The following is a 22,289-nucleotide window of genomic DNA, read 5'->3' on the forward strand; positions in this document are numbered from 1 at the left end:
GAGTTTATTCCGCACGTCTTCATGAGGACCGCTGGCGGTCGTCCCGCCACCTCACAAGACAAGAGCCGACGAATTCCAAACCCCGAATTCATCTCCGACGTTCTGCTCTGTTGGAGGTCCATATCGTCTTGGTCATGTCATCGAACTGTCGATACCCGATTTTATGCTGGGATACCCGAACCGCTGCATACTCAGTCGTTGTACCGATACGCCCCGTAAGGCCAGCGCCTCATGCAAAGCTCTTCCAATCGTCAGCGCTCTCCATATCCTTGTAGTTCTAGAACCTTGCAATCTCGGTCCAGGTAGTTACATTATAGCCCAGTCGCACCCAGCCTTCATAGGGATATGACCCTCGTACCGGTGATGTCACCCCGGATCTCTTATCGGCGCCGCACCGTCGCCCTTATGTAGGCTAGAGTAGTGGATCTAGATTCATCCAGAACCCTAACGCTGTTAACGTCTAGTATGTTTATCCTCTGGCTACATTATGAGCTATGACTCTTGGGATCGCTGATCGTATCGAATTTGATCCGACCAAGAATTTGGCACTCCACTTTTGCAAAGCATTCTATGAGTACCTCATTATCTTTCGAAGTCATTTGTATACTGCGGCGAATGCAGTTCTTGAATGCCTTCGAAAATGGGTCTGGTTCGCATGCATTGGACGAGAGACTTCATTGTGTTTCACGCGTGGACGAACTCCTTGTAATCGCAGGTCGACTTTTAAGTTTCTACTTTCAAGAGCAGCAAAGCGCTGGTGATTCCGGTGATCATACAGATTAAGTGACGATTTGACAGCGTACGATGTTCATGAGCTATGAAGCACCACCATTCAATCTGCTGTCGACCCGCTCAAAAATAGTTCAACGTAACGATACCCGCGGCCGATTGGGTGTGAGTATTTTCATAGTCTGAAAGGAGAAGAAGAATTTAGGAGTGCACTGTGTGATTCAACCAAGCCTTCACTAAAGCCTCGAGTTTCAATCAATGCCCGGGAGCACCGGCAGCAAGACGGCTGTTGTTGCAAAAACATCCTCCGACCGTATCAAAGCCTTATATTAGGTGAATCAGCGTGACCGCTTGGGTTGAGGTTCTGTATCAAAGTTATGTGGTTTAGTTGGCCATGCGGTAAAGGTGGTAGGTAGGTGTCGTGCTGGGAAAGCGACTACTTGAACTCATCGTCGGCCAGTGCATCTGTGTATTCTGTGCACTGCGGTATTCGTGGGAAGTCGCAGCCAGTGAGCATCGATGTAACCGATAAATTGCGATCAACACAGACAGTGTGAGATAAGTTGCTGGCACTGGGGGCTGAAGGTGTTGTTAACACCAAGTGAATCTATCCGATGCGGGCGGCAACAAAGGCTCCAACGCGGCTCCAGCCACAGGGTTTGCGGGAGGTGGCCGCGCTAACCGAAAACAGCCACCCTAGTGCCTCAACCTGAACCGTCCCGTCAAGTCACCGTCAATGACTGCAGCAGCCATCACCCGATCATTCACAAGCATCACCACCTCCTCTATCGCAACCTCCCCCCCCTTAACGGGTCTGCCTGGGCAGCAGCTTTCACTTCTCACTCTACAAGCTCTCATACGCCTGCCCTTCCTCCGCCTTCCTATCTTTCCCTGGCTTTCCAGCCATTCTGCTGATCTTGGTCCCCTCTCCGCCGTCCACCTGGTCGTTCGGAGCTTTTACGGCTCAAACAGTTGAGCTAGCAAGTCCAACCGTGGCGATCTCTGATACCTGACAATAGGTATATCCTCAGACCATTCCTTTGCATACATCCATGACTTTCGGATCTCAGCCGCCTCTTGTTTCCATATTTACCTGTTCAGAACACTTGTCTAACAGATGTCGCAACCTGTTGGCCTCACAGACTCGAGAATTGTTATGGCAGAGCAGAGTAACCACGATGTGGTAAACCAAACCCTGTCGGGCGGCGATCCTTCGCCTTCCGACGTTCCTGCGAGCACCGCCGACAAGACACCTGTTGGAGGGGACGCGGGGGAGACGAAAGATACCGCTACAACGATACGAGGCGAGACGGGGACGAACGCTCAACAGGGTGAACGCAAGATGGGTGCAGCAGCAGAACCCTCAGGTCAACACGGGAAAGGAGAGGACTCTGAACAAACGCCGAGTGTGAGTGGCCTAACTTGAATCGTGTGTCGCGACCTACAGTATACTGAATGAGATCAGGACACTTCGAAGTACGCTCCTGTGCCGGTCGCAGCACGAGCGCTAGAAATGAACGGTGTAACATCTGGGTCGGATATTGGGGAGGACACAGCTTCTCAAGGGGGTTCTGAGTCCGACGCAAGTCGTGCTGAGAGCAAACTCCATGCGCGTGCCAGTTCAAAGAAGCCGACGTCATTTAAGCCGGTCACTTTTGCCAAATTTTCAGTTCCCAAGGCGCCAGGCACTCCTCCCATCAGCAAACCCTCCGAGAAAGGTAACTCGAATAAATCTGCTTGTCGAGTCCATGTTCTAACGCCCCACAGCCCCCTCCTCGACTCTGACAACTCCCCTGGGTACGCCGCAACAGACCTCACGACCCCGATTGGTCGTAAAGTCCACTAGCAGCCTACGGGATTCGTTATCAAAATCAGGCACAAGCGCATCCAAAGCAGGTGGTAACGGACCGGATCCAAATCAGGTTTGGAATAAAAATCGACGTAAGGCTTAACATACGACCTGCTGTTATTAATCCCTTGCTAACACTGTTTTGCATTCAGCGGTTCAGCAAACTCCCCCTAAACACCTGACTGATGAGGAACTCAAGCAACAATATGGCATCCACATGACTTCTAGAATCCAAGAAGACGGCGCGGGCACAGAATCGAAATGGGCAGATATCGATGACGACGAAGACGACTGGGCTCCTGAGACAATTGAATGGACTGACGGGACGAAAACGAACCTTACTCACCCGGAGCCTCCCACAACAGCGCCGATACCGACTCAAGAAAAGGCCGTCGCAGATTTCCAAAAGGATTTCCCTCTAGTCGAGCAAGCTGCGCCTCTAAAAGAACTCCCGAAGCCGGTTCCAAATATTCCCAAAACCATAACTTCAGTTGGTCCAAACCCGACTGTCCTACGACTTGGCGCGAACGCCGAAAGACAAGCTAAGAGCGCTAGTATCGTCGCAAAGGGACCAAACGACAAATCTCCCCTGCTATCGACTAGTCCGGCACCGCCTCCGACCAAGTCACCATGGGCTCCCCTTCCCCCGGTCGAGAAAGTGTCACCTGTGATGCCCCCAATGCAGGTTCAACCACCTATGCGCCTCCCCGTCAGGGAACCCCATGTTGCCGAAAGTCTCAGCGGGCCATTGCCTCCCAAGGAGATTGCAGCCGATGATTTCAACCGATCTTGGAGGGAAATGCAGTCTGGAACACGCGAGCTCTACAACTCTAGATCGGGTCGTTACGAGCCTGCTCCTGACACCAGGAAAGGCCCATGGCGTGCTGAGCAAACCTTCCGCACACCATCTGTGCTTCAGAGACCAGCACAAGGCGATCAGGCTGGCCCAGCAGAGCCTTCTGCGGCATTCCAGACGCATCGTTCGAGTGGCCAAGATGGTGTGCACTGGACGCGCCGCCGAACATCTTCTAATGTTAGTGGTGGAAGCGGCAGTTTTGGACGTCGGATGTCGATAGGTCGACCTGACGTGGTTCACAAAGCATTCGACTCTAGAAGGGGCTCTCAAGTCAATGGAATGCCTGATCCATCTGTCTTCATTAGAGAGGCAGCTAAAGACATTCTTCACCGTGAGATCTCACCTGATCGACGTGGCGCTGGCCCTTACTCTGCGCGGGGTTCTACGCATGTTCAAGACAGAAATACCACTGCGCCTACTGATGTGAGTCAGGCAGCCGATGAGCAGACGACAGTGCCGCAGGCGCCTCAGGAAGACCCTGTAGCAATGCAAGAACGTATCATGAAGGAGAAAAGAATGGAAGCTCGCCAGCGGAGGCTTGATCAGGAGAAGGAAGAAGAAGCTGCAAAGCGTGAACGGATCCGGCAGAAGCTCGAGGCGCTTGGTCCTCCACCAGAGAAACCAAAGTCACTACGCAGAGAATCAGTTGACACTGGAAAGAACGAAGCTAATGCTCAACAAGCTACCCCGCATGTGCTACATTCCCCTCCGAAGCCTCCTGTTCCCGAGCCAAGTGGGGAACCCAAGCAGTATGGAATGATGAAAGTTCACCACCCCGACACTGTGAAGAAGCTCGTCGAGAGGGAAAGAGCTGCGGAGAAACCTGTTGCCACTGCTGGAGTGCGACGCACATCTTCACCGGCTCGTGAGCCCAAGCAAGAGGCGCCTTTGCCGAATGGGATCCAGCAGGGCAGCGATGCCACGGCTCCGTCGACTGATCAACTCCCAGAAGCCAAGATTGACGAGCAGAACCCACAGTGGAGGGGTAACATCAACCCTCCTAGCTCATATCTGCCGTGGTCACCGAATCCCAAATTCGTGAACACTGCCCCTCCAATCGCAAACCCCTGGAAGCCTCTCAGCAGTGATAAAACTTTAGGAAACGGGATCTTTGAACAGGGCCTTGGGGGTTTCCCAGCACGAGACATCTCACTTCGCAGTCACCTAGGTTTGGATCAACCACCCATTGCACCAGCTCAAACTTTCTCCGCACCCGCGCGGTCTCCGCAAGAAACTACGTCGATATCACCTCTACCATCGCCCGAGGTTCGCCATGTTCCTTACGAGGTTATCAACCCTATCGGGCGGCCAGGCCCCATCGGTCCTCCCAGTTCACAACATACTCATCATCGTCAGCATGAGAACCGTGCTCCTGGTACTGCAGCCTGGAACAATTTCCATGCGGCTGCTTCAAAGCGTGAGGCAGAAGAGAACGATAAGATCCTCAACGAAATGAATGCCATGCCACAAGGGCCTTCGTCGCTTCAGGTCACATTCAATGAAACCTGGCGTCAAGTCCGCACCGGGGACCAGGCTGGACAGAGACAGGTGGTTGGGATTGCGAGGTCGAACGAGAACAACGCTCCACTTGCGAACCCTCTTCCTGGGCTTGATCACCCCGTTGGCAATCTTCCTTTTGCAGATACGCACGCACGCCCTCTTGGTAGTGTTCCAGTGCGTAGTTCACGCTTCTTCCCACAGGCTACGGAGACTCCTCGAAAGCCAATGGCTGATGAAGCTGAGTACTATCGAAGCCCTTCCCCACCTCCGCCTGAAGAAATGTCCAGCCATCCGGTGTACACAGGTGATTGCAACAGACCACTGGTCCATCTCCCAGCACCTAAGCCTATAGTCAAGCTTCCCCCGAAGATCGTCGCACCCCCGCCACCGCCGCCAACTTTCGCCTCAATGGTTGCTGCACCTCCTCGCACCGGCCCGCAGCATAGTACGACAGCGACTTCCTGGCAGGAAAAGATCAATACTTTGTTCGGCAAAAAAACCGTGCCGGAGAAGAGGAATGCTCTGGCAGTCACATCAGCGACGAAGGAGCCTCTCGATGTCCAACTCCATATCGCTGCTGTCTCGGTTTCTCTGCCCTTCAACGTTGAGCTCACAGTCGGCGACGGCGAGATAACTGCAAAGCAAGTAGAGGAAGCCGAGGAAATGTTCGAAGATCGCGAAGTGGGGTCTCTGCCAGTTGTGCGAGTGCCAGCCCACGCTCCTCCGGCAGCATGGCAAGCTGCGTTACCACCCACGCAGTCGAAGCTACGAGCCAAGAATTTGAAGTCGATGCAAATCCATAGCATTGAGCCGTTCTCAGTTGGTTTCCATGACAGAGACCCCTCCGGATATATTCGCGCTACGATCCGACTTCCGGGGTCCATTGTTGCAAAGACTATATCCCTTCCAAAGAAAATGGGAACGCCCAACCCCCGGCCGCGCAATTCCACGACTTACAAACCTCGTAAGAACACGAAGCCACGTGAGGCCTCCGGAGGATCAGTCTCCAAAAAGCCCACCTCTGCTCAGCAGACGAATGGCGGCAATTCTCCACGACGTCAATCTCGAAATGCGTCCTGGGGCCCTCGCACATTCAGTGGGTCTCAGTAAACTGGTTCTTTTGGAAAAAAAAATTCGCTCGCTTTTGCTGGTTGCCAGATGTTCATTGAGCGTTCATTTCGGTATTGATGAGCTACGCCTGCGGGGATTTGTTGATCGGTCTGGGTTCGGTCTGAATTCTTAGTACTCCTTTAATCTTCCTTTTCTTTTGCCCGTACAATATTCCCTGGCGCCATACCTTGTTAGTACCTATTTCAGAGTAACATACTGATCTTCGAGTGCGGGATGGGATGTCGGCTTCTTTTCAAGGCAAGATGCGTCGGCGGTGGCTACCACTCACTTCCTCGCCATTATTCCATTTGGCATGAATCATGGATGTCTATTTCTTCATTTCTCTTTCTATCTCTCTCTCTCTCTCCCTCCCTCTCTCATTTCCAACCTCCTCCGCATCTATTGGTCCTGTATCATCTCCCAACCCTCGACCTCATTCATGGTTTTCTGGTCGAGTCCGCAAACAAACTCACCCATTATCTCCCTCATCATCCATATCTTAACATTCAACCCATATCTGCCCTCCACTCTTCTCTCTCCCGCTCTCATACTCTTTTCTCCCAGCCGGAAAAAATCATTTGAAACGACTTGCTTGGATGGACAAAAGTTCCTTGTCTATTTTCTCGCTCAGACATGTTGTTCTTCCATGACATGGTTTTCCCAAGCTCGTTGAGTGCAATAGGCAGTTGGGTTGCATATTGCAGAGAGAGAAAAAAAGAGGAAAGCCGGGAGAGAAAGAAGAGAGAGAGCGCACCTGCGGGCCCTTTTTTGTTCTTTTGTACCCCGTTCCTGAAAGCGTGTAATTAGCTTTTGTGTGTGCGCGCGCACTCGCTCCGAAAGTGTGCCCCCATTCTCAATACCTAACAGAACGTTCTACTTGTGGTCCTTAGGACGTAGAGGGTTGTTTATCTGGGGGTAAAGAGTTTAGGGAAAAAGTTTTTGGGGGGTATAATGAGTACTGTACAACCACTTTACGATGGTGAGTCCGACGGGGTTGTATATCATTATATAGTATCGGAGGGTGAGGCCGGGGCTTTCTGTACCGTAGATGCTCTGTACTGTAGAAGAGATATATACGGTTATTGCTGTGGTCATCATCCAATGCTATTTGCAGTTTTGATTGCTTATATCTAGGCAGTGTGAATGGACGAGCCACTACTACTACTCATTTATCGAACCTTTTCGAACACCCAGAAAAACACTCATCAGAGCATTTAGCGAAACACCACCTGTTCCTTGCTCCAAAGACGATAAGATCTTAAAATTACACAGTCCAAAAAAAAAAAAGGACTGAACTGGAGAGAAAAAAAAACACCGGTTTCCTCTTCAACACCATAAGATCACCAAACACCCCGGACAGAAACAAAGGCAAATCATCTCTTAAGAGGCAGCACCGAACTCCGAGAGAATAAAACTCGTAAATGAAGAAGGGAGGCGAAGAGGGGGTATCAATCCTCGCTTTACTTGGCGAGCTAGAAAAGTCTTGTTTAGATCATTGACCATAGGCAACCTTATGGCAGCACCACGTCCGCCTTACCAGTTCCACGTGCGCGATGAGGCAGTGAATACTGGCGGCTTCCATTGCAGACGGGCTGGATCGATCTTACGAGCCCCCTTGAGCTTTTCCTTTTCGAGACGCTTTTTGTGCTCTTCGACCACTTGGTCGGTGAGGACTATGACCCAGTTGCCTTTCTGTAGTTCAGGTTGATTATGTTAGTTGGTATGTTGTTGGTGCCGGAAGATGGGCGGGCGTGCTGACATGGGGACAAGAGGGAAGGGGAGGGAGAAGGAAGGGGGCAGAAAACGTACATGATATCTAAGCATGTTGAACACGACCAGTGTTTCATGGACATCTTTCTCGGTCATGGAGGTCTGCAAGGACAGGTCGTGTTCGCTGATGTTCTCCCGTCCAGACTCCATGAGAATCTCCACTAGCGTCTCGCGCCAGTATTGTCGGTAGCCCAGCAGACCCAGATCACTGAGGGGCTTCTCGGGCGAACCCAGTTTGCCCTCTCGCTTGCTCAACTCGTAGCTGAAGGAGATCAGAAGACGACCGTAGCCTCGACGCTGGTACTGGGGCAGCGTCAGGATACAGGCCAGGTTGTAGCCCTCGGCGGAATCCTTCTCCTTCGAGAAGTAGCCAACCAGGTGGCAGCCGGTCTCGTCGCGGCTGCACATGCAGTAGAACAGGAAGGGGTCGACGTCGTAGTAGAGCGTCTTGTGGTCCAGAAACAGCTTGCTGAGCAGGCAGAGATTCCGGCACCAGGTGCGCTGCCGGCGCCCGTCGACCTCGAAGAAGGAGATGTAGTCGTCCCGGTAAATCTCGTTGCCGGGCGGGTGCACCAGCGTGCACTTGGAGCGGTGGCGTTCGAACGACCGCTTGTTGTCGAAGTACCCCAGGCAGAACTCATCGATGTACACAATGTCCGCGTCCGAGAACGAGGCTGGGTAGGGCGAAAAATACCACGGCTCGACATCGTACTTGCCCATCTGCAGTCGCGTCAAGTTTCGCACGCGGTGGATCTCCGTCGGGTTCTGCGTCATACTGCCGCTGGTCCGCAGCCGCTCGATCTCCTCTTCGCGGGACATGAGGCCCAGCGCTTTCTCTTCTTCCTTGGCATCTTTGGAGAAACTGACATCGACCATGTCCACGTCGTCGGATTCCGGCTTGGGGGTCCCGTCCGCGGAGACGGCTTCGGAGCCGCCGCCGATGGAGAGGTTGGCCGGCGTCTCATCGCCGCGGTTCTCCTTCCCACCCGCCTTGGAGGGACGCTGGGCTTTGCTGACGTTGGCGTTCTTCCCCGTGAGGAGATCCGGGGTGGCTGAGACATCGCGGCTCTCGGCTCTGGCGCGTTTCTGCGCGTTCTTGCTGGGCGCTTTGTTGCCGGGACCGGCTTTCTTCTTCTCCGGCTTCTCTGGCTGGGGCCATTCAACTTCATGCGACAGATCGATGCGTGATGAGGCAATCCACTCTGTTGTCATGTCAGGCCTTAAAGTGAGTCCACCCTAAGTTCTCAGAACACTCACCATCAAGACGCTTGTTGAAATCAACATAATGGACACTGCGCAGCTGCCATCAGCACGAGACCCAAGATGCAAAAGTGCAGAGGAGGGGTAGCTTGAGCATACTAAAAGGAAGGGCCGTCTTTTCGCTGCTTTATAGACAAGATTTCTGCTTTTCGTAACTCTCCATCCTAGACGGGGGAGCAAGTCAGCTATACATTGCCGGTCAAGGCTCGTAGTATACAGCCCATCACCATATCACGTGATGGTTGGACACACGAAAAGTGAAGCGCAGGGAAATTGCGACAACTGACTTTCTGTACCATAGCTTTCACACCGATCCTATCACTCTGATCAGTATTTCCGACCGAGGAAAGCGAGGTTGAATACCTCGAAACAAGCATCCAAAAAATTATTCTATCGCTTACCGGATGGTATTGAGGGTGGCGAACCCTTTCTCAACAGGGTCCGGTGTGCCGGTTTCGTCCCTGCCGCCCATGGTGCTCGAGGGACGATTTATTCTTTCGATACAAGACGATTTCTTAGATGATAAGACTCAGGCGCAAGAGTTTTGCGATGAAAACGCGAAGGGGCTTGATAGGAGGGGATGGGAGGAATCTCCGTTGCGAAATGCGCCGGAAGAGACCGCCTTTGAACTTTTGCCATCCGCTTTTGGTTCATCCCCAGCTTGCCTGCTTCGGTACGTTGCTTCGGCTCGCCGTCCATCTATGGGATGCTACGTTTCTTACATGTGTGAATATACGATGCATCTACAGCAAAATAGTATTGGCTGCACCTAAGCAATTTTTCTTTTGCATATTTGTGCTGCAAGCCGACTTCTGTAACCAATTCCATGGTGTGCCCGGTCACATCGCTCCGCGCATTCCGGGGAAGACCGAGGAAATACTATACAAATCGTACATGTAGGACATGATTAAATTCGAATCACCAGGTCAAACGTCAATCTAGGCATCCTTGTAGGGCCTCAATGCCAGCCATTCACCATGCCTCCCGTGCCTGTCACCAGCTCATCCAGCTCACCCTTCCTGCTCTTGTAGAGGTCCTGCGCTTCACGCTCTCTCCTCATGACGAAAGCAACATCGTCTCGAAGCTTCTCTAGCCTTCGCGAGAGCGCCGATTCTTCTGAGATTTGGAGAGTCCGGAAAGCATCTAGTTCATCCTTCGATCTTTGAAGTGCATCGCTGGCCTCGACGATCTTCGTGCGAAGCGTTTTCGCCCGGTTCTGATAGCCACCATAGTGTAAAGCAAGCTTCTTCTCCAGCTTGTTTCCTCGCTCAGCTGTGGCCAGCAATGAGGCTTGTTCGTTATCGAAAGCGCTGATCATGCGCTGCTCTTGTTGGAAGACGTCTTCCTCCTCGTCCGTATAATTGGCAAGGCCAGGGAGAACATCTGAATGCTTGTTTGACCACTGCTCATCAAAGTTCTCTTGCCAATCCTCGAGCTTGCCGGATGTCGAGGCTTCCGCCGCGACCAATGCACGGGCCTGCTCAATCAAACTGTCGTCAAGTCGCTCTAGTTTTCGTGCCTTGCCCTCCACTCTAGCACCAGGAACAGGGAACTTGCGGGCATCGTGGGCGATCAAGAGGGCGACTTCCTTCGCAATTAATCCAGAGATGGGATCCGTGATATGTGATACCCGATCCAGCATCGCATCGATATCGAGAACGCTTGGTCGGGGTAGGGCGCGCTGATATACTTGTGTCTGACGTTTGAGTTCGGCCTGGGCGGCGCGTTCTCGCGCTTCTCTTTCTCTCCTATCACGTTCAGCCGCATCTTCTTCGGTCTCCTCAGCAGCTACCGAGGGCTCATTGGACTCCGTGGGAAGCTCTTCAAGCTCCCACTCCGTCTCTTTGGGTTTGGGAAGAGCAGCCAGCTTGCCGCGAATGGTTTGACGTGCATTCTTCTCGTACATCTTGATATCACGGGGGGTGCTACCGATAAGCTGCCCGGCCTCTGCATGATTGAGCGCAAAATGATCTCGAGGTGTCCGCAGCGGAGTAGCGCCGGGTCCGATACCACCGCGCATAGGTGTAGCGCCGACGCCGTTGGCTTGTCGGAATGGGGTGGCCATAGGGTTGGGAGTAACGATTTCCTGGCGGCGAGGGGCAATTCCATCGAATCCAGTAGTAGCCCCGCCCTCGTGAAGGGGAGTATTCTCTCCACCTAACAGAGACGATTGAGTTTCGGTGAGAGCCTTGATGTTTCGAATTTCGTTTGCGATGTGATCCTCCTGCGGGGGTGCTCTGGGTGTCCTGATAGGTGTCCCACCAACAATCGCATTGTAGTTACCGAGTAAGCCTCGAGCTCCCTCCTCAACACCTGCCATCTTACTGGCCCTATCACCCGCCATGCCCATCTTGATGATGTCTTCCATCTCGCCCTCGCTGACCTGGGGGCTCGGAAGCACAAGCGCCCTCCGCTTGCTGCTCTGCTCGGCCTCCCTGATCTTCTGCATCTGGCCTGCGCGAGCGGCAGCTGCGAATGCGGCGGAGTTGCTATTCTTGTCGTTCTTTCGTTTCTTCCGTTCCGCGTCTTCGTCCTGATCACCTTTTCGTTTGTTCGCGAGTTGTTGCTTGCGAGGATCGAACATCTCCCGTTGCCTCTCGTTTCGACCTTGTTCATCGGTGGTATCGTAAAAGCCAGGTGCCGCAGGCTTCTCAAAGGGGATGTCGGCGTTATAGTCCATTTCGCCCTTCTTGCGAGTAACGACCTTGATATTAATGCCAGCATTTTTGAGTTCACGTCGTTTCTGAAGGACCGCCAGTCGCCGCGACTCTTCCAACTGTCGTTCTCTGGCCTTCCGCTTGGCCTTCTTTCCCTGTGTGTTTGCTAGACGAGCACGCGCTTCACTCAGCATCTCCTTCTCATCTTCATCAAGGTCGATCGTATCAGGACGAGCGGGTTTCGACTCCGGGTCGGGGTCCATTTCACCGGGCCTAGCAAAAGTCAGCAACTTGCACTGTAGGGCTAATTATTTTGGAGATTGTCACAAGATCATACCGTAGTCGGCGGACGTCATCCGCACTGGGGGCAGCGGCCTCTGCACCGGAAGGACCTCCTAGGCCCAGCTCATCATTCTCCCGAGCTTCAGCCTCATCCAGCAGCTTCTGGTAGCGCTCCAAGCATTGTGTTGCCGTTCGCCCTACAATGGGCGCAATTGTACGCCATTGTGTGGGCATCAACTTGGCCAGATGCAACAGCTTCTCATCCTCCTCCCTCGACCATTCGACTTTGCGAATACCAGGATCCAGCCATTCCACCCACCGCGCCTTGCATTGCTTGGGTGTCTTCCGTGCTAAAAGAGAGGATACGCGAGCCCACTGGTTCATACCATACTTAGACACCTAAGAAAGTAGTACGTTAGTATTGCTTAGAACTCCACAGCGCCACGTCTATCGATCGGAGAAAAAGGGAAAGCCTACCGCCGCACGAAGCACCTCATCCTCGATGTTGGTCCTGGGTAGCATGTTAGCTGGGAGTTCGGCGACTAGAAGTAATGTAGCAATGGCTCTCACCAGACACCTCCTTTGACGACGGGCATGGCTGTTCAGAGTCCGGCGGCTCACAGGAGCGAGCCAAGGGAGATACAATATCAAAAGAAATCTGGAAATAGTCTCAACTTAATGCGCAGGGGAAATGACAAGTGGAACAATGATGTCCACGCTGGGGAGTGCCGACGAGGAATCAACGCGGTGCAAAAGCGAGTGATCAAGTCCTGAGGCGGCGGCGTTCGTCACTTGCCCGCGATAGCCGCGCAGAGCCTTAGCGCGCGACAACTGCAATAGCGATGCTCCTCCCCGCGCGATCTTATGTAAGCGGGTCCAGATTTTTGGTCCGAAAATCAAAATTCAGGATGCCGAAAAAAAAAAAAAAAAGAAAGATCTCACAAGTCATATCTCCATAGCAGAATTCACACAAGATGTCTGCTTCCACTGAGGCTCCTAGGCAATTCAGCCAGCCATCCCGCAAGGGCAAGAAGGCTTGGCGCAAAAATGTTGATATCACAGAGGTTCAAGAAGGCCTTCGCCTCTTGAAAGATGAAGAGATTAAAGGGTACGGGAATCTTATCAGGTTTTCCTTGCTTATATTCGGAGTCTCGCTAACGTTCCATTTACATCTAGAGGTGTTATTGCGGAGAAGCCATCGGAGGAGCTGTTCGTTATCGATACCACTGGTTCAGCAGAGGTCCGCAAGGCCATTCAGAAGAAGCGCAAACTTCTGAAGTCGGAGGAGATTATCGCACAGCGCTCTGCGATTCCTGCGGTGGACACACGCACGCGATCGAACTCGAAGGTCACTGACGGAGTTCTCGAACCGAAGAACAAGAGACAGAAGAGCGATTGGGTTACCCGGAAGGATTGGCTGCGCTTGAAGCAGGTGGCCAAGGAAGGCAAACCCACCAACAAGACCGAAACCGACTTGTACGACCCCTGGGCTGATGCGGAGGACACTACTCGTTATGACGACCCCAAATTCGATTTCCTGGAGAAGCCCAAGCAGAAAGTCGAACCCGTTACCTTGAAGCACGCCCCTATCTCCCTCGCTGCGAACGGCAAGCCGATCCCTGCAGTTCGCGCCCCGACTGCCGGCACGAGTTACAACCCCACATTTGAAGACTGGGACAAGCTACTACAAGAGCACGGCCAGAAGGCAGTCGAGGATGAGAAAAAGCGCTTGGAGGAAGAGCGCAAGGAACAAGAAAGACAACGGATGATCGCAGAAGCCAAAGACGATGATGGTGCGGTAAGGTCGGATGATGAGAGTGCTTGGGAGGGCTTTGAGAGCGAATACGAGAAGCCTGAATGGCTGAACAAGAAGCGCCCGCAACGAAAGACCAAGACTGAAAGGAACAGGATCAAGAGACGCAAGGAGGCCGAGCGGCAAGCGAAGTGGGAGGCTCAGATGAAGAAGAGACAAGAGCAGTATGCGCGGGCCAATCTCACTCCCGAAGAAATTGAGGCAAAGGAGCTTGAGCTCGCCGAGCAGTCGGAAGACAGCTCTTCGGAAGAGGAAGGTGATGATACTGTTCTGCGCCGCAGACCTCTCGGAAAGCTACGGTATGTCGCACATCTCTCCTTTTGTCATTACCTTTGGCTTACTGACCTGATGATAGTGCTCCCGAGAAGCGTCTGGAGGTCGTGCTACCGGATGAGCTTCAAGACTCGTTGCGTTTGCTCAAACCCGAGGGCAACTTGCTCGATGACCGATTCCGGACCTTGGTTGTTCAGGGCAAGCTAGAGGCTCGCAAACCAGTGACACAGGTCAAGAAGCCCAAGAGGGAGATTACGGTGAAATGGTCCCACAAGGACTTCAAGGTTCCAGGCTTGTAAATAGATTCCCTTTTGGCGTTATCATGCGGTGGATATTAAAAGCAATTTCACATAATATGGGTCAAGGCTGTAACGAACAATCTGTATATGCCATTATCTTATTTGATCATAGAGAGTTCATGAGCAATTGAGTAGATACATACTCCTGGAATCCTGGTGGGCTGGCTGATATGATATGGGCAATATCGATAAGCCCCTGTAACAGCGACCGAGAACTGACATGTGGATCCTGTTCCGAAAATTTAGTGCGGGAGGGAAAGCCGGTTCAGGGAAGTTGCCGGGCCAGCCTAGCCTGCCTCCGCAACAACTGAATCTTTTTTTTTGCTCCCGGATCGCCCCTCTGCCATCCTGATCAGACCACGATGCAATAGTGACTGGATCTGATTTTGGAATGGACTTGAAAAACCTCTCCAGTAATTGGAAGAAACTCCAGGGGACGTTAAAGCAAAGCAACGCCTCCTCCTCCTCCTCCGCCATCAAGCGCAAGATCTCGGACCGCGAGACGCAAAATGCTACCGTGAAAAAACGCCGAACAGACGCAGCCGACGGGAAACCGAAGATTGAACGGAAGAAAGCCACCATCAAGAAGAAAAGCATGTCGCAAAGTGCCGCCCAGGATGGAGGCCAGGAGGCCACCGCATCAGATAGCTCAAAGCCAACGGCGCGGAGGAATTCCGCCGCCGCAGCGGTCGTGGAATCGAAAACTTCCAAGGTCAATGAAGGCCGTTCACCAACGTCAGTCACCATCTTATTTGCTGTCTTGGCTCTCCTCAGATATGGTTGCTGACTGTAGACTAGTGCTGAGCTAGGGAAATACGTTGCGATGGATTGCGAAATGGTGGGCGTTGGCCCCAACCCCGATAACGACTCTGCCCTTGCGCGTGTCAGTATCGTCAACTTCAATGGCGAGCAGGTTTACGACTCGTATGTCAGACCCAAGGAGATGGTCACGGACTGGCGAACGCATGTCAGCGGTATACTTCCGAAACACATGACCAATGCGCGGTCACTCGAGCAGGTTCAAAAAGAGGTTACGGAAATTCTCAGTGGGCGCACACTCGTGGGACACGCGGTGAGCAATGACTTGGATGCTCTGCTTCTGAGCCACCCCAAGCGCGATATCAGAGATACCAGCAAACACCAGCCCTACCGAAAGGTAGCTGGCGGAGGCTCCCCACGTCTGAAGATGCTGGCTTCCGAATTCTTGGGCTTGAATATCCAAGATGGTGCCCACTCTAGTGTTGAGGATGCGAAGGCGACAATGCTCTTATACCGGCGGGACAAGGACACATTCGAACGAGAACACTTGAAGAAGTGGCCGGTGCGCGTGGTAGTTGAGAAGGAACCGGGTGACGATCAGAAGAAGAAGAAGAAAAAGAAGAAGAAGACCCGTAAGAGGTGATTCCAACAATATCCTGATGAGTCGGCAAGATCTATCTGTCTTAAATATACCCCAGCTTGATTAAGTTACAAAGCTACTCAACATCTGAGGCTCTTCTGAGTATATAGAAATGAATGAACAATACCTATTCTACGTTACTTTCTCCAAGTACTCCGGCATGGAGGTGCAAGATCTACTATGGTAGTCGAAATAAATGAACTCGGGTGGACGACGGAAAGACACTCCGCTTCCGCTCCGTTCGCCCACTTTACGCGGGCAACGCGTCGCGTTTCTCCGAGGTCGAGCATACAACCATCATCGAAGAAGATAATAGGGACAATCAAACATTGCTACTCAGAAACAATTCTTCACCATTGTTCAAATTGGTATTGAGACTTCTCTATAGCTTGCCAAACTTTAGCTACTGCAAACTAAATCAATACCTGCCAATCTCTTCTCACAAAGCAAACATGTTCGCCATCCAAGCAGCGCCAAAGTCGTCTGCGACTGAAACTCAACCGTCAACGGATCGGTTCACTCCAAACATCCTCCCCTGCAAAATCCACTACGATGGGCCCGTGAAGACATTGAATCGGTATTGGGAACCCCAAGCCGACGAGAAAGGTAAGAGTCGCAACGCCAGCTCTTCGTACTCGCAATTCGCTCGCTCATTGATGGGAATACTCGACAGAGGAAGATGTACAGATCGCATATTTCCGCGGTCGTAGACTCAAGGGTCGACAGGTTGCTATTCCAGAAGGCTATGAAGGTGCGGGAAACAAAAATTTCTTGCGGAAATTCTTCCCTGAATTCCCAACTAATAACATCTTAGGCGTCATCGCAACAAGCACAGACCGTGTATTGCCCCCTACTCGCAATGAGAACGAAGCCGATGTTGAGGAAGTCCATCCGGAGGAGCCGGTCAAGATTCTCGAGAAGCAGGGAACCTTCAACGAGTATATGGTTTGGGGGCATGAGTTGGTACCCGCGGCGGACGATGCCTTCGTGAAGGGGGTAGAGGAGTGGATCAAACTGGCTGAAGCGGTATGTGTGCATGCACTTTCTGGCCGGTTTCTACTAAAGATCTTGTTGTAGATGCACGGCCAGTCCAGCAATGAACCAAAGCCGTCTTCTTGAGCGACTCCCTCGGAATATCGAAAGGTTTTCGCCCACCACAATGAGCCAGACAGAATCAGCTCTCATCGCAGCGGCGCCAACTTCTCTCACAGCCGCATTCTTCACCTCTAGCCCAGGGTCAATCCGAACATGTTCGCGACGTGGCCCAATCACCATTCTGCGGACGCGCAAACCGAAGCATGGCGGGCATAATGGCGCAATAGACGGCGGGCATCAGTATAGACGATGTAGTCCGTGACATACAAACGAGAAAAGACTGAGGGTAACCCAGGATTATGTCTACCATATAGATCTTGTTATTGGGAGGAGGAAAGGTACACACCCACGAGCATCACGGGTGAGCAATATATAGTTAGATTGCATGGAGCTTTTCCGCTCTGGGCTCGTCTTCTATCCACGAGTATATTTGCACTTTTGTTAAACAACTCTAGATGTCACAATGAGAACCCTATACGACTAAGGGTTTGCAAATATAATAACTAGTAGAGGCTGGAGTAAACTGTACGATAGTCAATGGATCTCCGCCCACGTTCCTTGAGCAATCGATAAAGTTCACCGCCAACACAATTCTGCCCAACGAAGAATATCTGGGGTAAAATCATCAACATTGACCTCCATTACAACTATACCCCAATTTCGTCATTCCTGCAAGCCATTTCCCTCAATGGCCAGTGATACAGACCGTCCTGCCCCGGAGGCTCTGATCTCCAAGTTCGAGGTCGACAGGTTGCTCAAGCAAGGTACGATACTCCATTATCCCCTCACCTGCGGAGCTCGCCCCTCTCCCTCAAAACGCACCATCAAATGACCTAAATGGTATCGTGATTCTATACTGTTGACTGACACGGTTTCAAAACAACTACAGACCAAAGCGGCCGCCGCATCGCCATCCTCGGCGCCATCGACGGCCAACAGGGCATCCTGACCGCCGAACGCGCCGCCTTCGCAACCGAGACCCCTGCCGTCCTCCAAGCCTTCCACGCCGCGATCACGCACGTCACCAACCTCGGCGACAATGACATCTACCGGTGGTACCTGGCGTCCTCCGGCCCCGACGCCGGCGGCCAGCAGCCTCCCGACCTCAAGCTGAACCTCATCTGGCCGTGCACGGACTCCCACATCAAGAAGTACTCGGAGCAGGTGGTCCGCATGGTCACCGAGACGCCGGCGATCTACCGCGACCACGTCCGCCCGTACATGCGCGCCAAGCGCGAGGAAGGGCGGCTGAACTGGGTATTCAATATTCTCGAGGGCCGGACGGAGCAGGAGGATGTGATCCTGCGGGATGAGGGGAGACGATACCACGATGGGGCGGCTGATGATGATAATGATGATGTTGATGATGATGGGTTTCTGATGCTGCCGGACTTAAACTGGGACCGGAAGACCATGGGATCGCTGCATTTGCTGGCCCTGGTGCAGCGGAGGGATATCTGGAGCTTGCGCGATCTCAAGAAGAGACACATCCCGTGGTTGAAGTATCTGCGGCAGCGGCTGCTCGAAGGAACGGTGAAGATGTATCCGGAGCTGGAGCAGGATCAGTTGAAGCTTTATGTGCACTGTGAGAGAGACTCTTTCGCTATATGTTTTTCCCCCCGGTTGGACGGTCTTTTGCTAACACCAGTCGCTTGAATTGCCAGACCAGCCAACATACTACCATTTCCATGTCCACGTCGTCAACGTCATGCTGGAAGCGGGCGCTACACAGGCCACGGGGAAGGCGTTTGGGTTGGAAAATCTCATCTCTCAGCTAGAGACTCTCTCCGGTGACGAGGATGCAGGCATGGCGGATGTGAGTCTGACTTACTTCCTTGGAGAAGCCAGCGAGCTATGGACGAACGTCTACGGGCCATTGAAGAGAGGGGAAAAGCCGCTGGCCGCATGAGACGAGGTTATATAGATCGACACTAGATATTTGATGTTATGAGCTAGAAATGACATGATGACAATTGTTTTTTTCTTCCAGTCACCTTTGGTCTTACGATTACTCAAATATTTGTTTTGTATTTGCACGATGACGTTTTGCCCGCCCTTTGCCCCCCGAGACTTTTCCCAACCCCGCAACACCGAAAGTCAACCCCTCATCAACCAAACAAACCATCTTCACATACTCTTCTGCATACGCTCTCCCACCCACGCAACTCTCCATTTCCACGTCCAAACCGAGACCCGCAATAACCTTAGATCTGAAACAAACAAATCAGACCGGTTGATTCCTCCCTCTACCACCCGCAACAATGGCCGACAACCCGGACGTGGAATCCACCAACAAGGCCTTCGTGCCCCTCGGTACGTTTACATCCCCTGCCAACAACACCAACAACACCAACCAACCCAACTCCCCAACAAATACCCTACACCCCCCCGAGCTAACCACGAAGTGTGTTTTAGAAAACAATCCCGAAGTAATGACCCACCTCATCCACCAACTAGGCCTGCCGACAACCCTAGCCTTCACAGACGTCTACTCAATCGACGAACCGGACCTCCTCGCCTTCGTGCCCCGCCCCTCGCACGCCCTCCTCCTCGTCTTCCCCGTCTCCGCGACCTACGAAGCCGGCCGGATCACCGAAGACAGCCACCTGCCCGACTACACGGGCTCCGGCCCCACCGAACCCGTGATGTGGTTCAAGCAGACCATCCGCAACGCCTGCGGGCTGATCGGCCTGCTGCACGCCGTCGCCAACGGCGAGCCGCGGCGGCAGATCATCGCGGGATCGGATCTGGATTCCCTGCTGCAAGACGCGGAGGGGTTGGATCCCGTGCGCCGGGCGGATCTGCTGTACGAGAGCAAGGCGCTGGAGAGCGCGCACGCGGACGCGGCGCGGCTGGGCGATACGCAGGCCCCGCTGGCGGAGGAGAATGTGGATCTGCACTTTGTGGCGTTTGTGAAGGGTGCGGATGGAAGGTTGTGGGAGTTGGATGGGCGGAGGAAGGGGCCCCTGGAGCGCGGGGTGTTGGGCCCTGGGGAGGATGCGTTGAGTGAGAGGGCGTTGGAGTTGGGGGTAAGGCGGTTCTTGCAGGTGGAGGCCCGGGGCGGGAATCCGGATTTGAGGTTTAGTTTGGTTAGTTTGGGGCCGAGTTTTGATTGATCTCCAGGGGACAGGATTCGGAGAGGGGGTGGTATTTGTTTCTTGCTCTTGTATTCGGCAAAGTAGGGTCGATAATGGGGATATAGCTTGTGGTCTTCAAGGTTGCAGGGACGTAAGGTAAAGGCGGTCCTTATACCTTGTTTCACATATACATTGGGCAATCGGGTTATTGGCACAGGCAATGGCTACTAGGAGAATGAGCCCGACATAAATACCCATACCCTCAAGAATATACGCACAGGCTGAGCCTTCAATCAAAGCCATGTCATGCCATGCCATGCTGTACCATCCAATCAACTCTCAACCCACCATTCCTCCGCATTAAACTTCAGAGCTTCATCCCCAACCGCCCACCATCCCGCCGTGAGATTACGAGCAAATACCTCCAAAGCCGTATATCGCATCCCAGCCTTGTCTCGAGGACTGTCATCAGAAAAAAATACCCGCTCAAATACCTCGCGCAAGTTTGGCTTTCGCGAATGAACATCCGGCACAGCCGCAATCACTCTTCGCGTAATGCTTCCCTCGCCGTCTTTTGCTGCGGGGTGGGACTTGAGATGACTGTCGTCGGCCCGAGAGGAAGAGACAGAGAGATCTGCCCTCCTCCTTCCGATCACCAGGATCTCATAAGGCTTCCGCCAGAGCGCACCCACCGGCGTGATGGGATCGCCCTCCGTCGTCGTCTTCACCCACACCCACTCTTCGCAGACCGTCAGCCCGGCCCCATGGATCGCGTCGTAGGCCGTCTTGCGGGCTTTCCCTGAGTTTGTGATCCAGATGGCTGCGATGGCGCTCCTGCGACGGCCGTCTCTCCACTGTTCAGCGGCCTCCTCCTTCTCGTCCTTGTTGGGCAAAGGAGAGTCCTGGGCTAGATGGACGGACAGGACATTGCAAATGCGCTGGGTGAGCAGCTCCCAGTCGAGGTAGGTCTGAGTGTGGTAATGACCGCTGCGACGGACTGAGCGGTTGGCCCAGGGTGGGTCAAGCAGAATGAGATCGAATTTTCGGTGGTGAGGGAGACCTGGGATGGGGGTTTCTGCGTTCGCCACGGGGGTCGTTGAGATCGGAATTCTGCATTGAAGGAAGCTTGACAGCGGCGGAATGTAGAAAGAGTGAGGAACAGAGCGTGATGATAGGTGGTGAGGTCCGCTGTGATAGCATCGTGTATCGTCCGCTGTCCTCTCCAGATCCACTGCACAGGTAGTGTGCACCGTGGCTGATTCCAACGACGTATTGTGGACTAGGATGCTGGAGAGCTCTGACATGCAGCTGAAGCGGTTCACGCCGGGAGACACTATCAACGGAGGATCGAGGGAAGCGCATGTCGCAGCATTGGAGGTAGCAGAAGCAGAGTCGGTCCGCTTCATCGCAGCGTCCCCATTCCCGTGGCTATCGCTGCGTGTTCGCCCCGCCGTCCCCTTCCTCTTCTTCGGGAGGGGAGCTTCATCACCCATGTCCCCATTGCGTGGTAAGTCCGGTGCGCTGGGGTCTATCTCAAGCCGCGGAAGACACCATTGGAATCCCGAGTCGAGCGCACTGCGTATTTGGGATAACCCCTCCGTCACCAGGGGTTCGAGGATCTCGGAATGCAAAAGCCTCTCCGCAAGAGGGGTTCTTTCAAGAACTCTTGCCCGGGCTGCATCAGTTTTCGGCTCTGTACGAGCCGGATATGGCGCCCTCAATGGTGGTGTTGAGAGAAGTGTTCGATTCCTGTCGTTTTTAGCGGAGGGCAAGAGCGCTGATGATTGAAATGGGGAGAGTGACTGCGCGCGAGCGATTGATGCGGGAATATCAATCAAGAAGGTGGTGGCGTGGGGATCTTGATAAAGTATAGCTGATGGTGACGGTGCTATCATACTCGTACGTACGTCAGCTAGAATAGTATAGGCCAGACTAGAGCAGTTGGTTGGTTGGATCACGCTGCGGTAATTTTCTCTTCCCCCAACAAGAACTACTCAGTATAGGTTACCCTACTAAGTATTACCCGGGCGGCGGCCCAGCCAAAAATGGCTTGCCGTTGACATGCGAATTAGACTTCATCTTCGTTGTAGCTCAATTAGGCTCCTTAACCACGCATGTACAATATACAACCTCTGGATACAAGAGGCCTCGAGGAAAGACTGGAAGATCGCAAGACGCTCTCTGTTTTGATACCCAATGTAGATTATAGTGAACAGGAGATAGAGCCAACCTCCCCAAAGCGGTTATGAAATCACTTAAATGCTTATGGACATGGGTGACACCACGATGCTTCGGACAAACAATAAACAATAACACTTTT

General features: G+C 53.0%; 7 protein-coding genes across 7 annotated transcripts; 5 read left to right on the forward strand and 2 right to left on the reverse strand.

Annotated features, from left to right (window-relative positions):
• Nucleotides 1-1,846: 1,846 nt before the first annotated feature.
• ASPACDRAFT_52505 (uncharacterized protein) lies at nucleotides 1,847-6,044 on the forward strand (the record flags this gene model as incomplete). The annotated part of the gene is made up of 4 exons (XM_020202627.1): nucleotides 1,847-2,137; nucleotides 2,195-2,447; nucleotides 2,497-2,670; nucleotides 2,731-6,044. 4 exons carry the CDS (start codon nucleotides 1,847-1,849, stop codon nucleotides 6,042-6,044), a joined length of 4,032 nt encoding a protein of 1,343 aa, XP_020056337.1.
• A 1,101-nt stretch (nucleotides 6,045-7,145) lies between these two features.
• cef1 (putative cell division control protein (Cdc5)) lies at nucleotides 7,146-12,776 on the reverse strand. Its single transcript, XM_020198229.1, has 10 exons — nucleotides 12,584-12,776; nucleotides 12,491-12,524; nucleotides 12,069-12,412; nucleotides 10,051-12,004; nucleotides 9,476-9,588; nucleotides 9,362-9,389; nucleotides 9,174-9,238; nucleotides 9,072-9,106; nucleotides 7,854-9,016; nucleotides 7,146-7,736 (listed from the first exon to the last, which is right to left on the reverse strand). Exons 1-10 carry the CDS (start codon nucleotides 12,607-12,609, stop codon nucleotides 7,578-7,580), a joined length of 3,921 nt encoding a protein of 1,306 aa, XP_020056338.1. The 5' UTR covers nucleotides 12,610-12,776; the 3' UTR covers nucleotides 7,146-7,577.
• A 211-nt stretch (nucleotides 12,777-12,987) lies between these two features.
• Nucleotides 12,988-15,800, forward strand: ASPACDRAFT_52507 (uncharacterized protein; the record flags this gene model as incomplete). Its single annotated transcript, XM_020202628.1, has 5 exons — nucleotides 12,988-13,121; nucleotides 13,190-14,125; nucleotides 14,182-14,394; nucleotides 14,813-15,133; nucleotides 15,197-15,800. 5 exons carry the CDS (start codon nucleotides 12,988-12,990, stop codon nucleotides 15,798-15,800), a joined length of 2,208 nt encoding a protein of 735 aa, XP_020056339.1.
• A 421-nt stretch (nucleotides 15,801-16,221) lies between these two features.
• On the forward strand, nucleotides 16,222-17,365 carry ASPACDRAFT_119964 (ribonuclease H2 subunit C). Its single transcript, XM_020196304.1, has 4 exons — nucleotides 16,222-16,403; nucleotides 16,471-16,548; nucleotides 16,612-16,823; nucleotides 16,875-17,365. Exons 1-4 carry the CDS (start codon nucleotides 16,250-16,252, stop codon nucleotides 16,914-16,916), a joined length of 486 nt encoding a protein of 161 aa, XP_020056340.1. The 5' UTR covers nucleotides 16,222-16,249; the 3' UTR covers nucleotides 16,917-17,365.
• Nucleotides 17,366-17,469: 104 nt separating this feature from the next.
• Nucleotides 17,470-18,898, forward strand: ASPACDRAFT_119967 (putative mRNA decapping hydrolase). The gene is made up of 3 exons (XM_020196305.1): nucleotides 17,470-17,656; nucleotides 17,782-18,477; nucleotides 18,557-18,898. Exons 1-3 carry the CDS (start codon nucleotides 17,581-17,583, stop codon nucleotides 18,799-18,801), a joined length of 1,017 nt encoding a protein of 338 aa, XP_020056341.1. The 5' UTR covers nucleotides 17,470-17,580; the 3' UTR covers nucleotides 18,802-18,898.
• A 255-nt stretch (nucleotides 18,899-19,153) lies between these two features.
• ASPACDRAFT_43642 (ubiquitin carboxyl-terminal hydrolase) lies at nucleotides 19,154-20,008 on the forward strand (the record flags this gene model as incomplete). Its single annotated transcript, XM_020201295.1, has 2 exons — nucleotides 19,154-19,205; nucleotides 19,308-20,008. 2 exons carry the CDS (start codon nucleotides 19,154-19,156, stop codon nucleotides 20,006-20,008), a joined length of 753 nt encoding a protein of 250 aa, XP_020056342.1.
• A 293-nt stretch (nucleotides 20,009-20,301) lies between these two features.
• ASPACDRAFT_43643 (MT-A70 family) lies at nucleotides 20,302-21,864 on the reverse strand (the record flags this gene model as incomplete). Its single annotated transcript, XM_020201296.1, has 1 exon — nucleotides 20,302-21,864. One exon carries the CDS (start codon nucleotides 21,862-21,864, stop codon nucleotides 20,302-20,304), a length of 1,563 nt encoding a protein of 520 aa, XP_020056343.1.
• Nucleotides 21,865-22,289: the final 425 nt, after the last annotated feature.

Source organism: Aspergillus aculeatus, assembly GCF_001890905.1.
Source record: "Aspergillus aculeatus ATCC 16872 unplaced genomic scaffold ASPACscaffold_8, whole genome shotgun sequence".
Taxonomy (NCBI): Eukaryota; Fungi; Ascomycota; class Eurotiomycetes; order Eurotiales; family Aspergillaceae; genus Aspergillus; species Aspergillus aculeatus.

Excerpts from the sequence above, each read along its gene's own strand:
- cef1 (XM_020198229.1), bottom strand. The coding sequence starts at position 12,609 with ATGCCCGTCGTCAAAGGAGGTGTCTG. Across the intron at positions 9,239-9,361 it reads TGAAAGCTATGGTACAGAAA|GATGGAGAGTTACGAAAAGC; the intron begins GTCAGTTGTCGC and ends TCCCCCGTCTAG. Across the intron at positions 7,737-7,853 it reads TCAACATGCTTAGATATCAT|AAAGGCAACTGGGTCATAGT; the intron begins GTACGTTTTCTG and ends CCTGAACTACAG.
- ASPACDRAFT_119964 (XM_020196304.1), top strand. The coding sequence starts at position 16,250 with ATGTTCGCCATCCAAGCAGCGCCAAAGTCGTCTGCGACTGAAACTCAA. Across the intron at positions 16,404-16,470 it reads ACCCCAAGCCGACGAGAAAG|AGGAAGATGTACAGATCGCA; the intron begins GTAAGAGTCGCA and ends AATACTCGACAG. Across the intron at positions 16,549-16,611 it reads TATTCCAGAAGGCTATGAAG|GCGTCATCGCAACAAGCACA; the intron begins GTGCGGGAAACA and ends ATAACATCTTAG.
- ASPACDRAFT_119967 (XM_020196305.1), top strand. The coding sequence starts at position 17,581 with ATGGCCAGTGATACAGACCGTCCTGCCCCGGAGGCTCTGATCTCCAAG. Across the intron at positions 17,657-17,781 it reads CGACAGGTTGCTCAAGCAAG|ACCAAAGCGGCCGCCGCATC; the intron begins GTACGATACTCC and ends AAACAACTACAG. Across the intron at positions 18,478-18,556 it reads GTTGAAGCTTTATGTGCACT|ACCAGCCAACATACTACCAT; the intron begins GTGAGAGAGACT and ends TTGAATTGCCAG.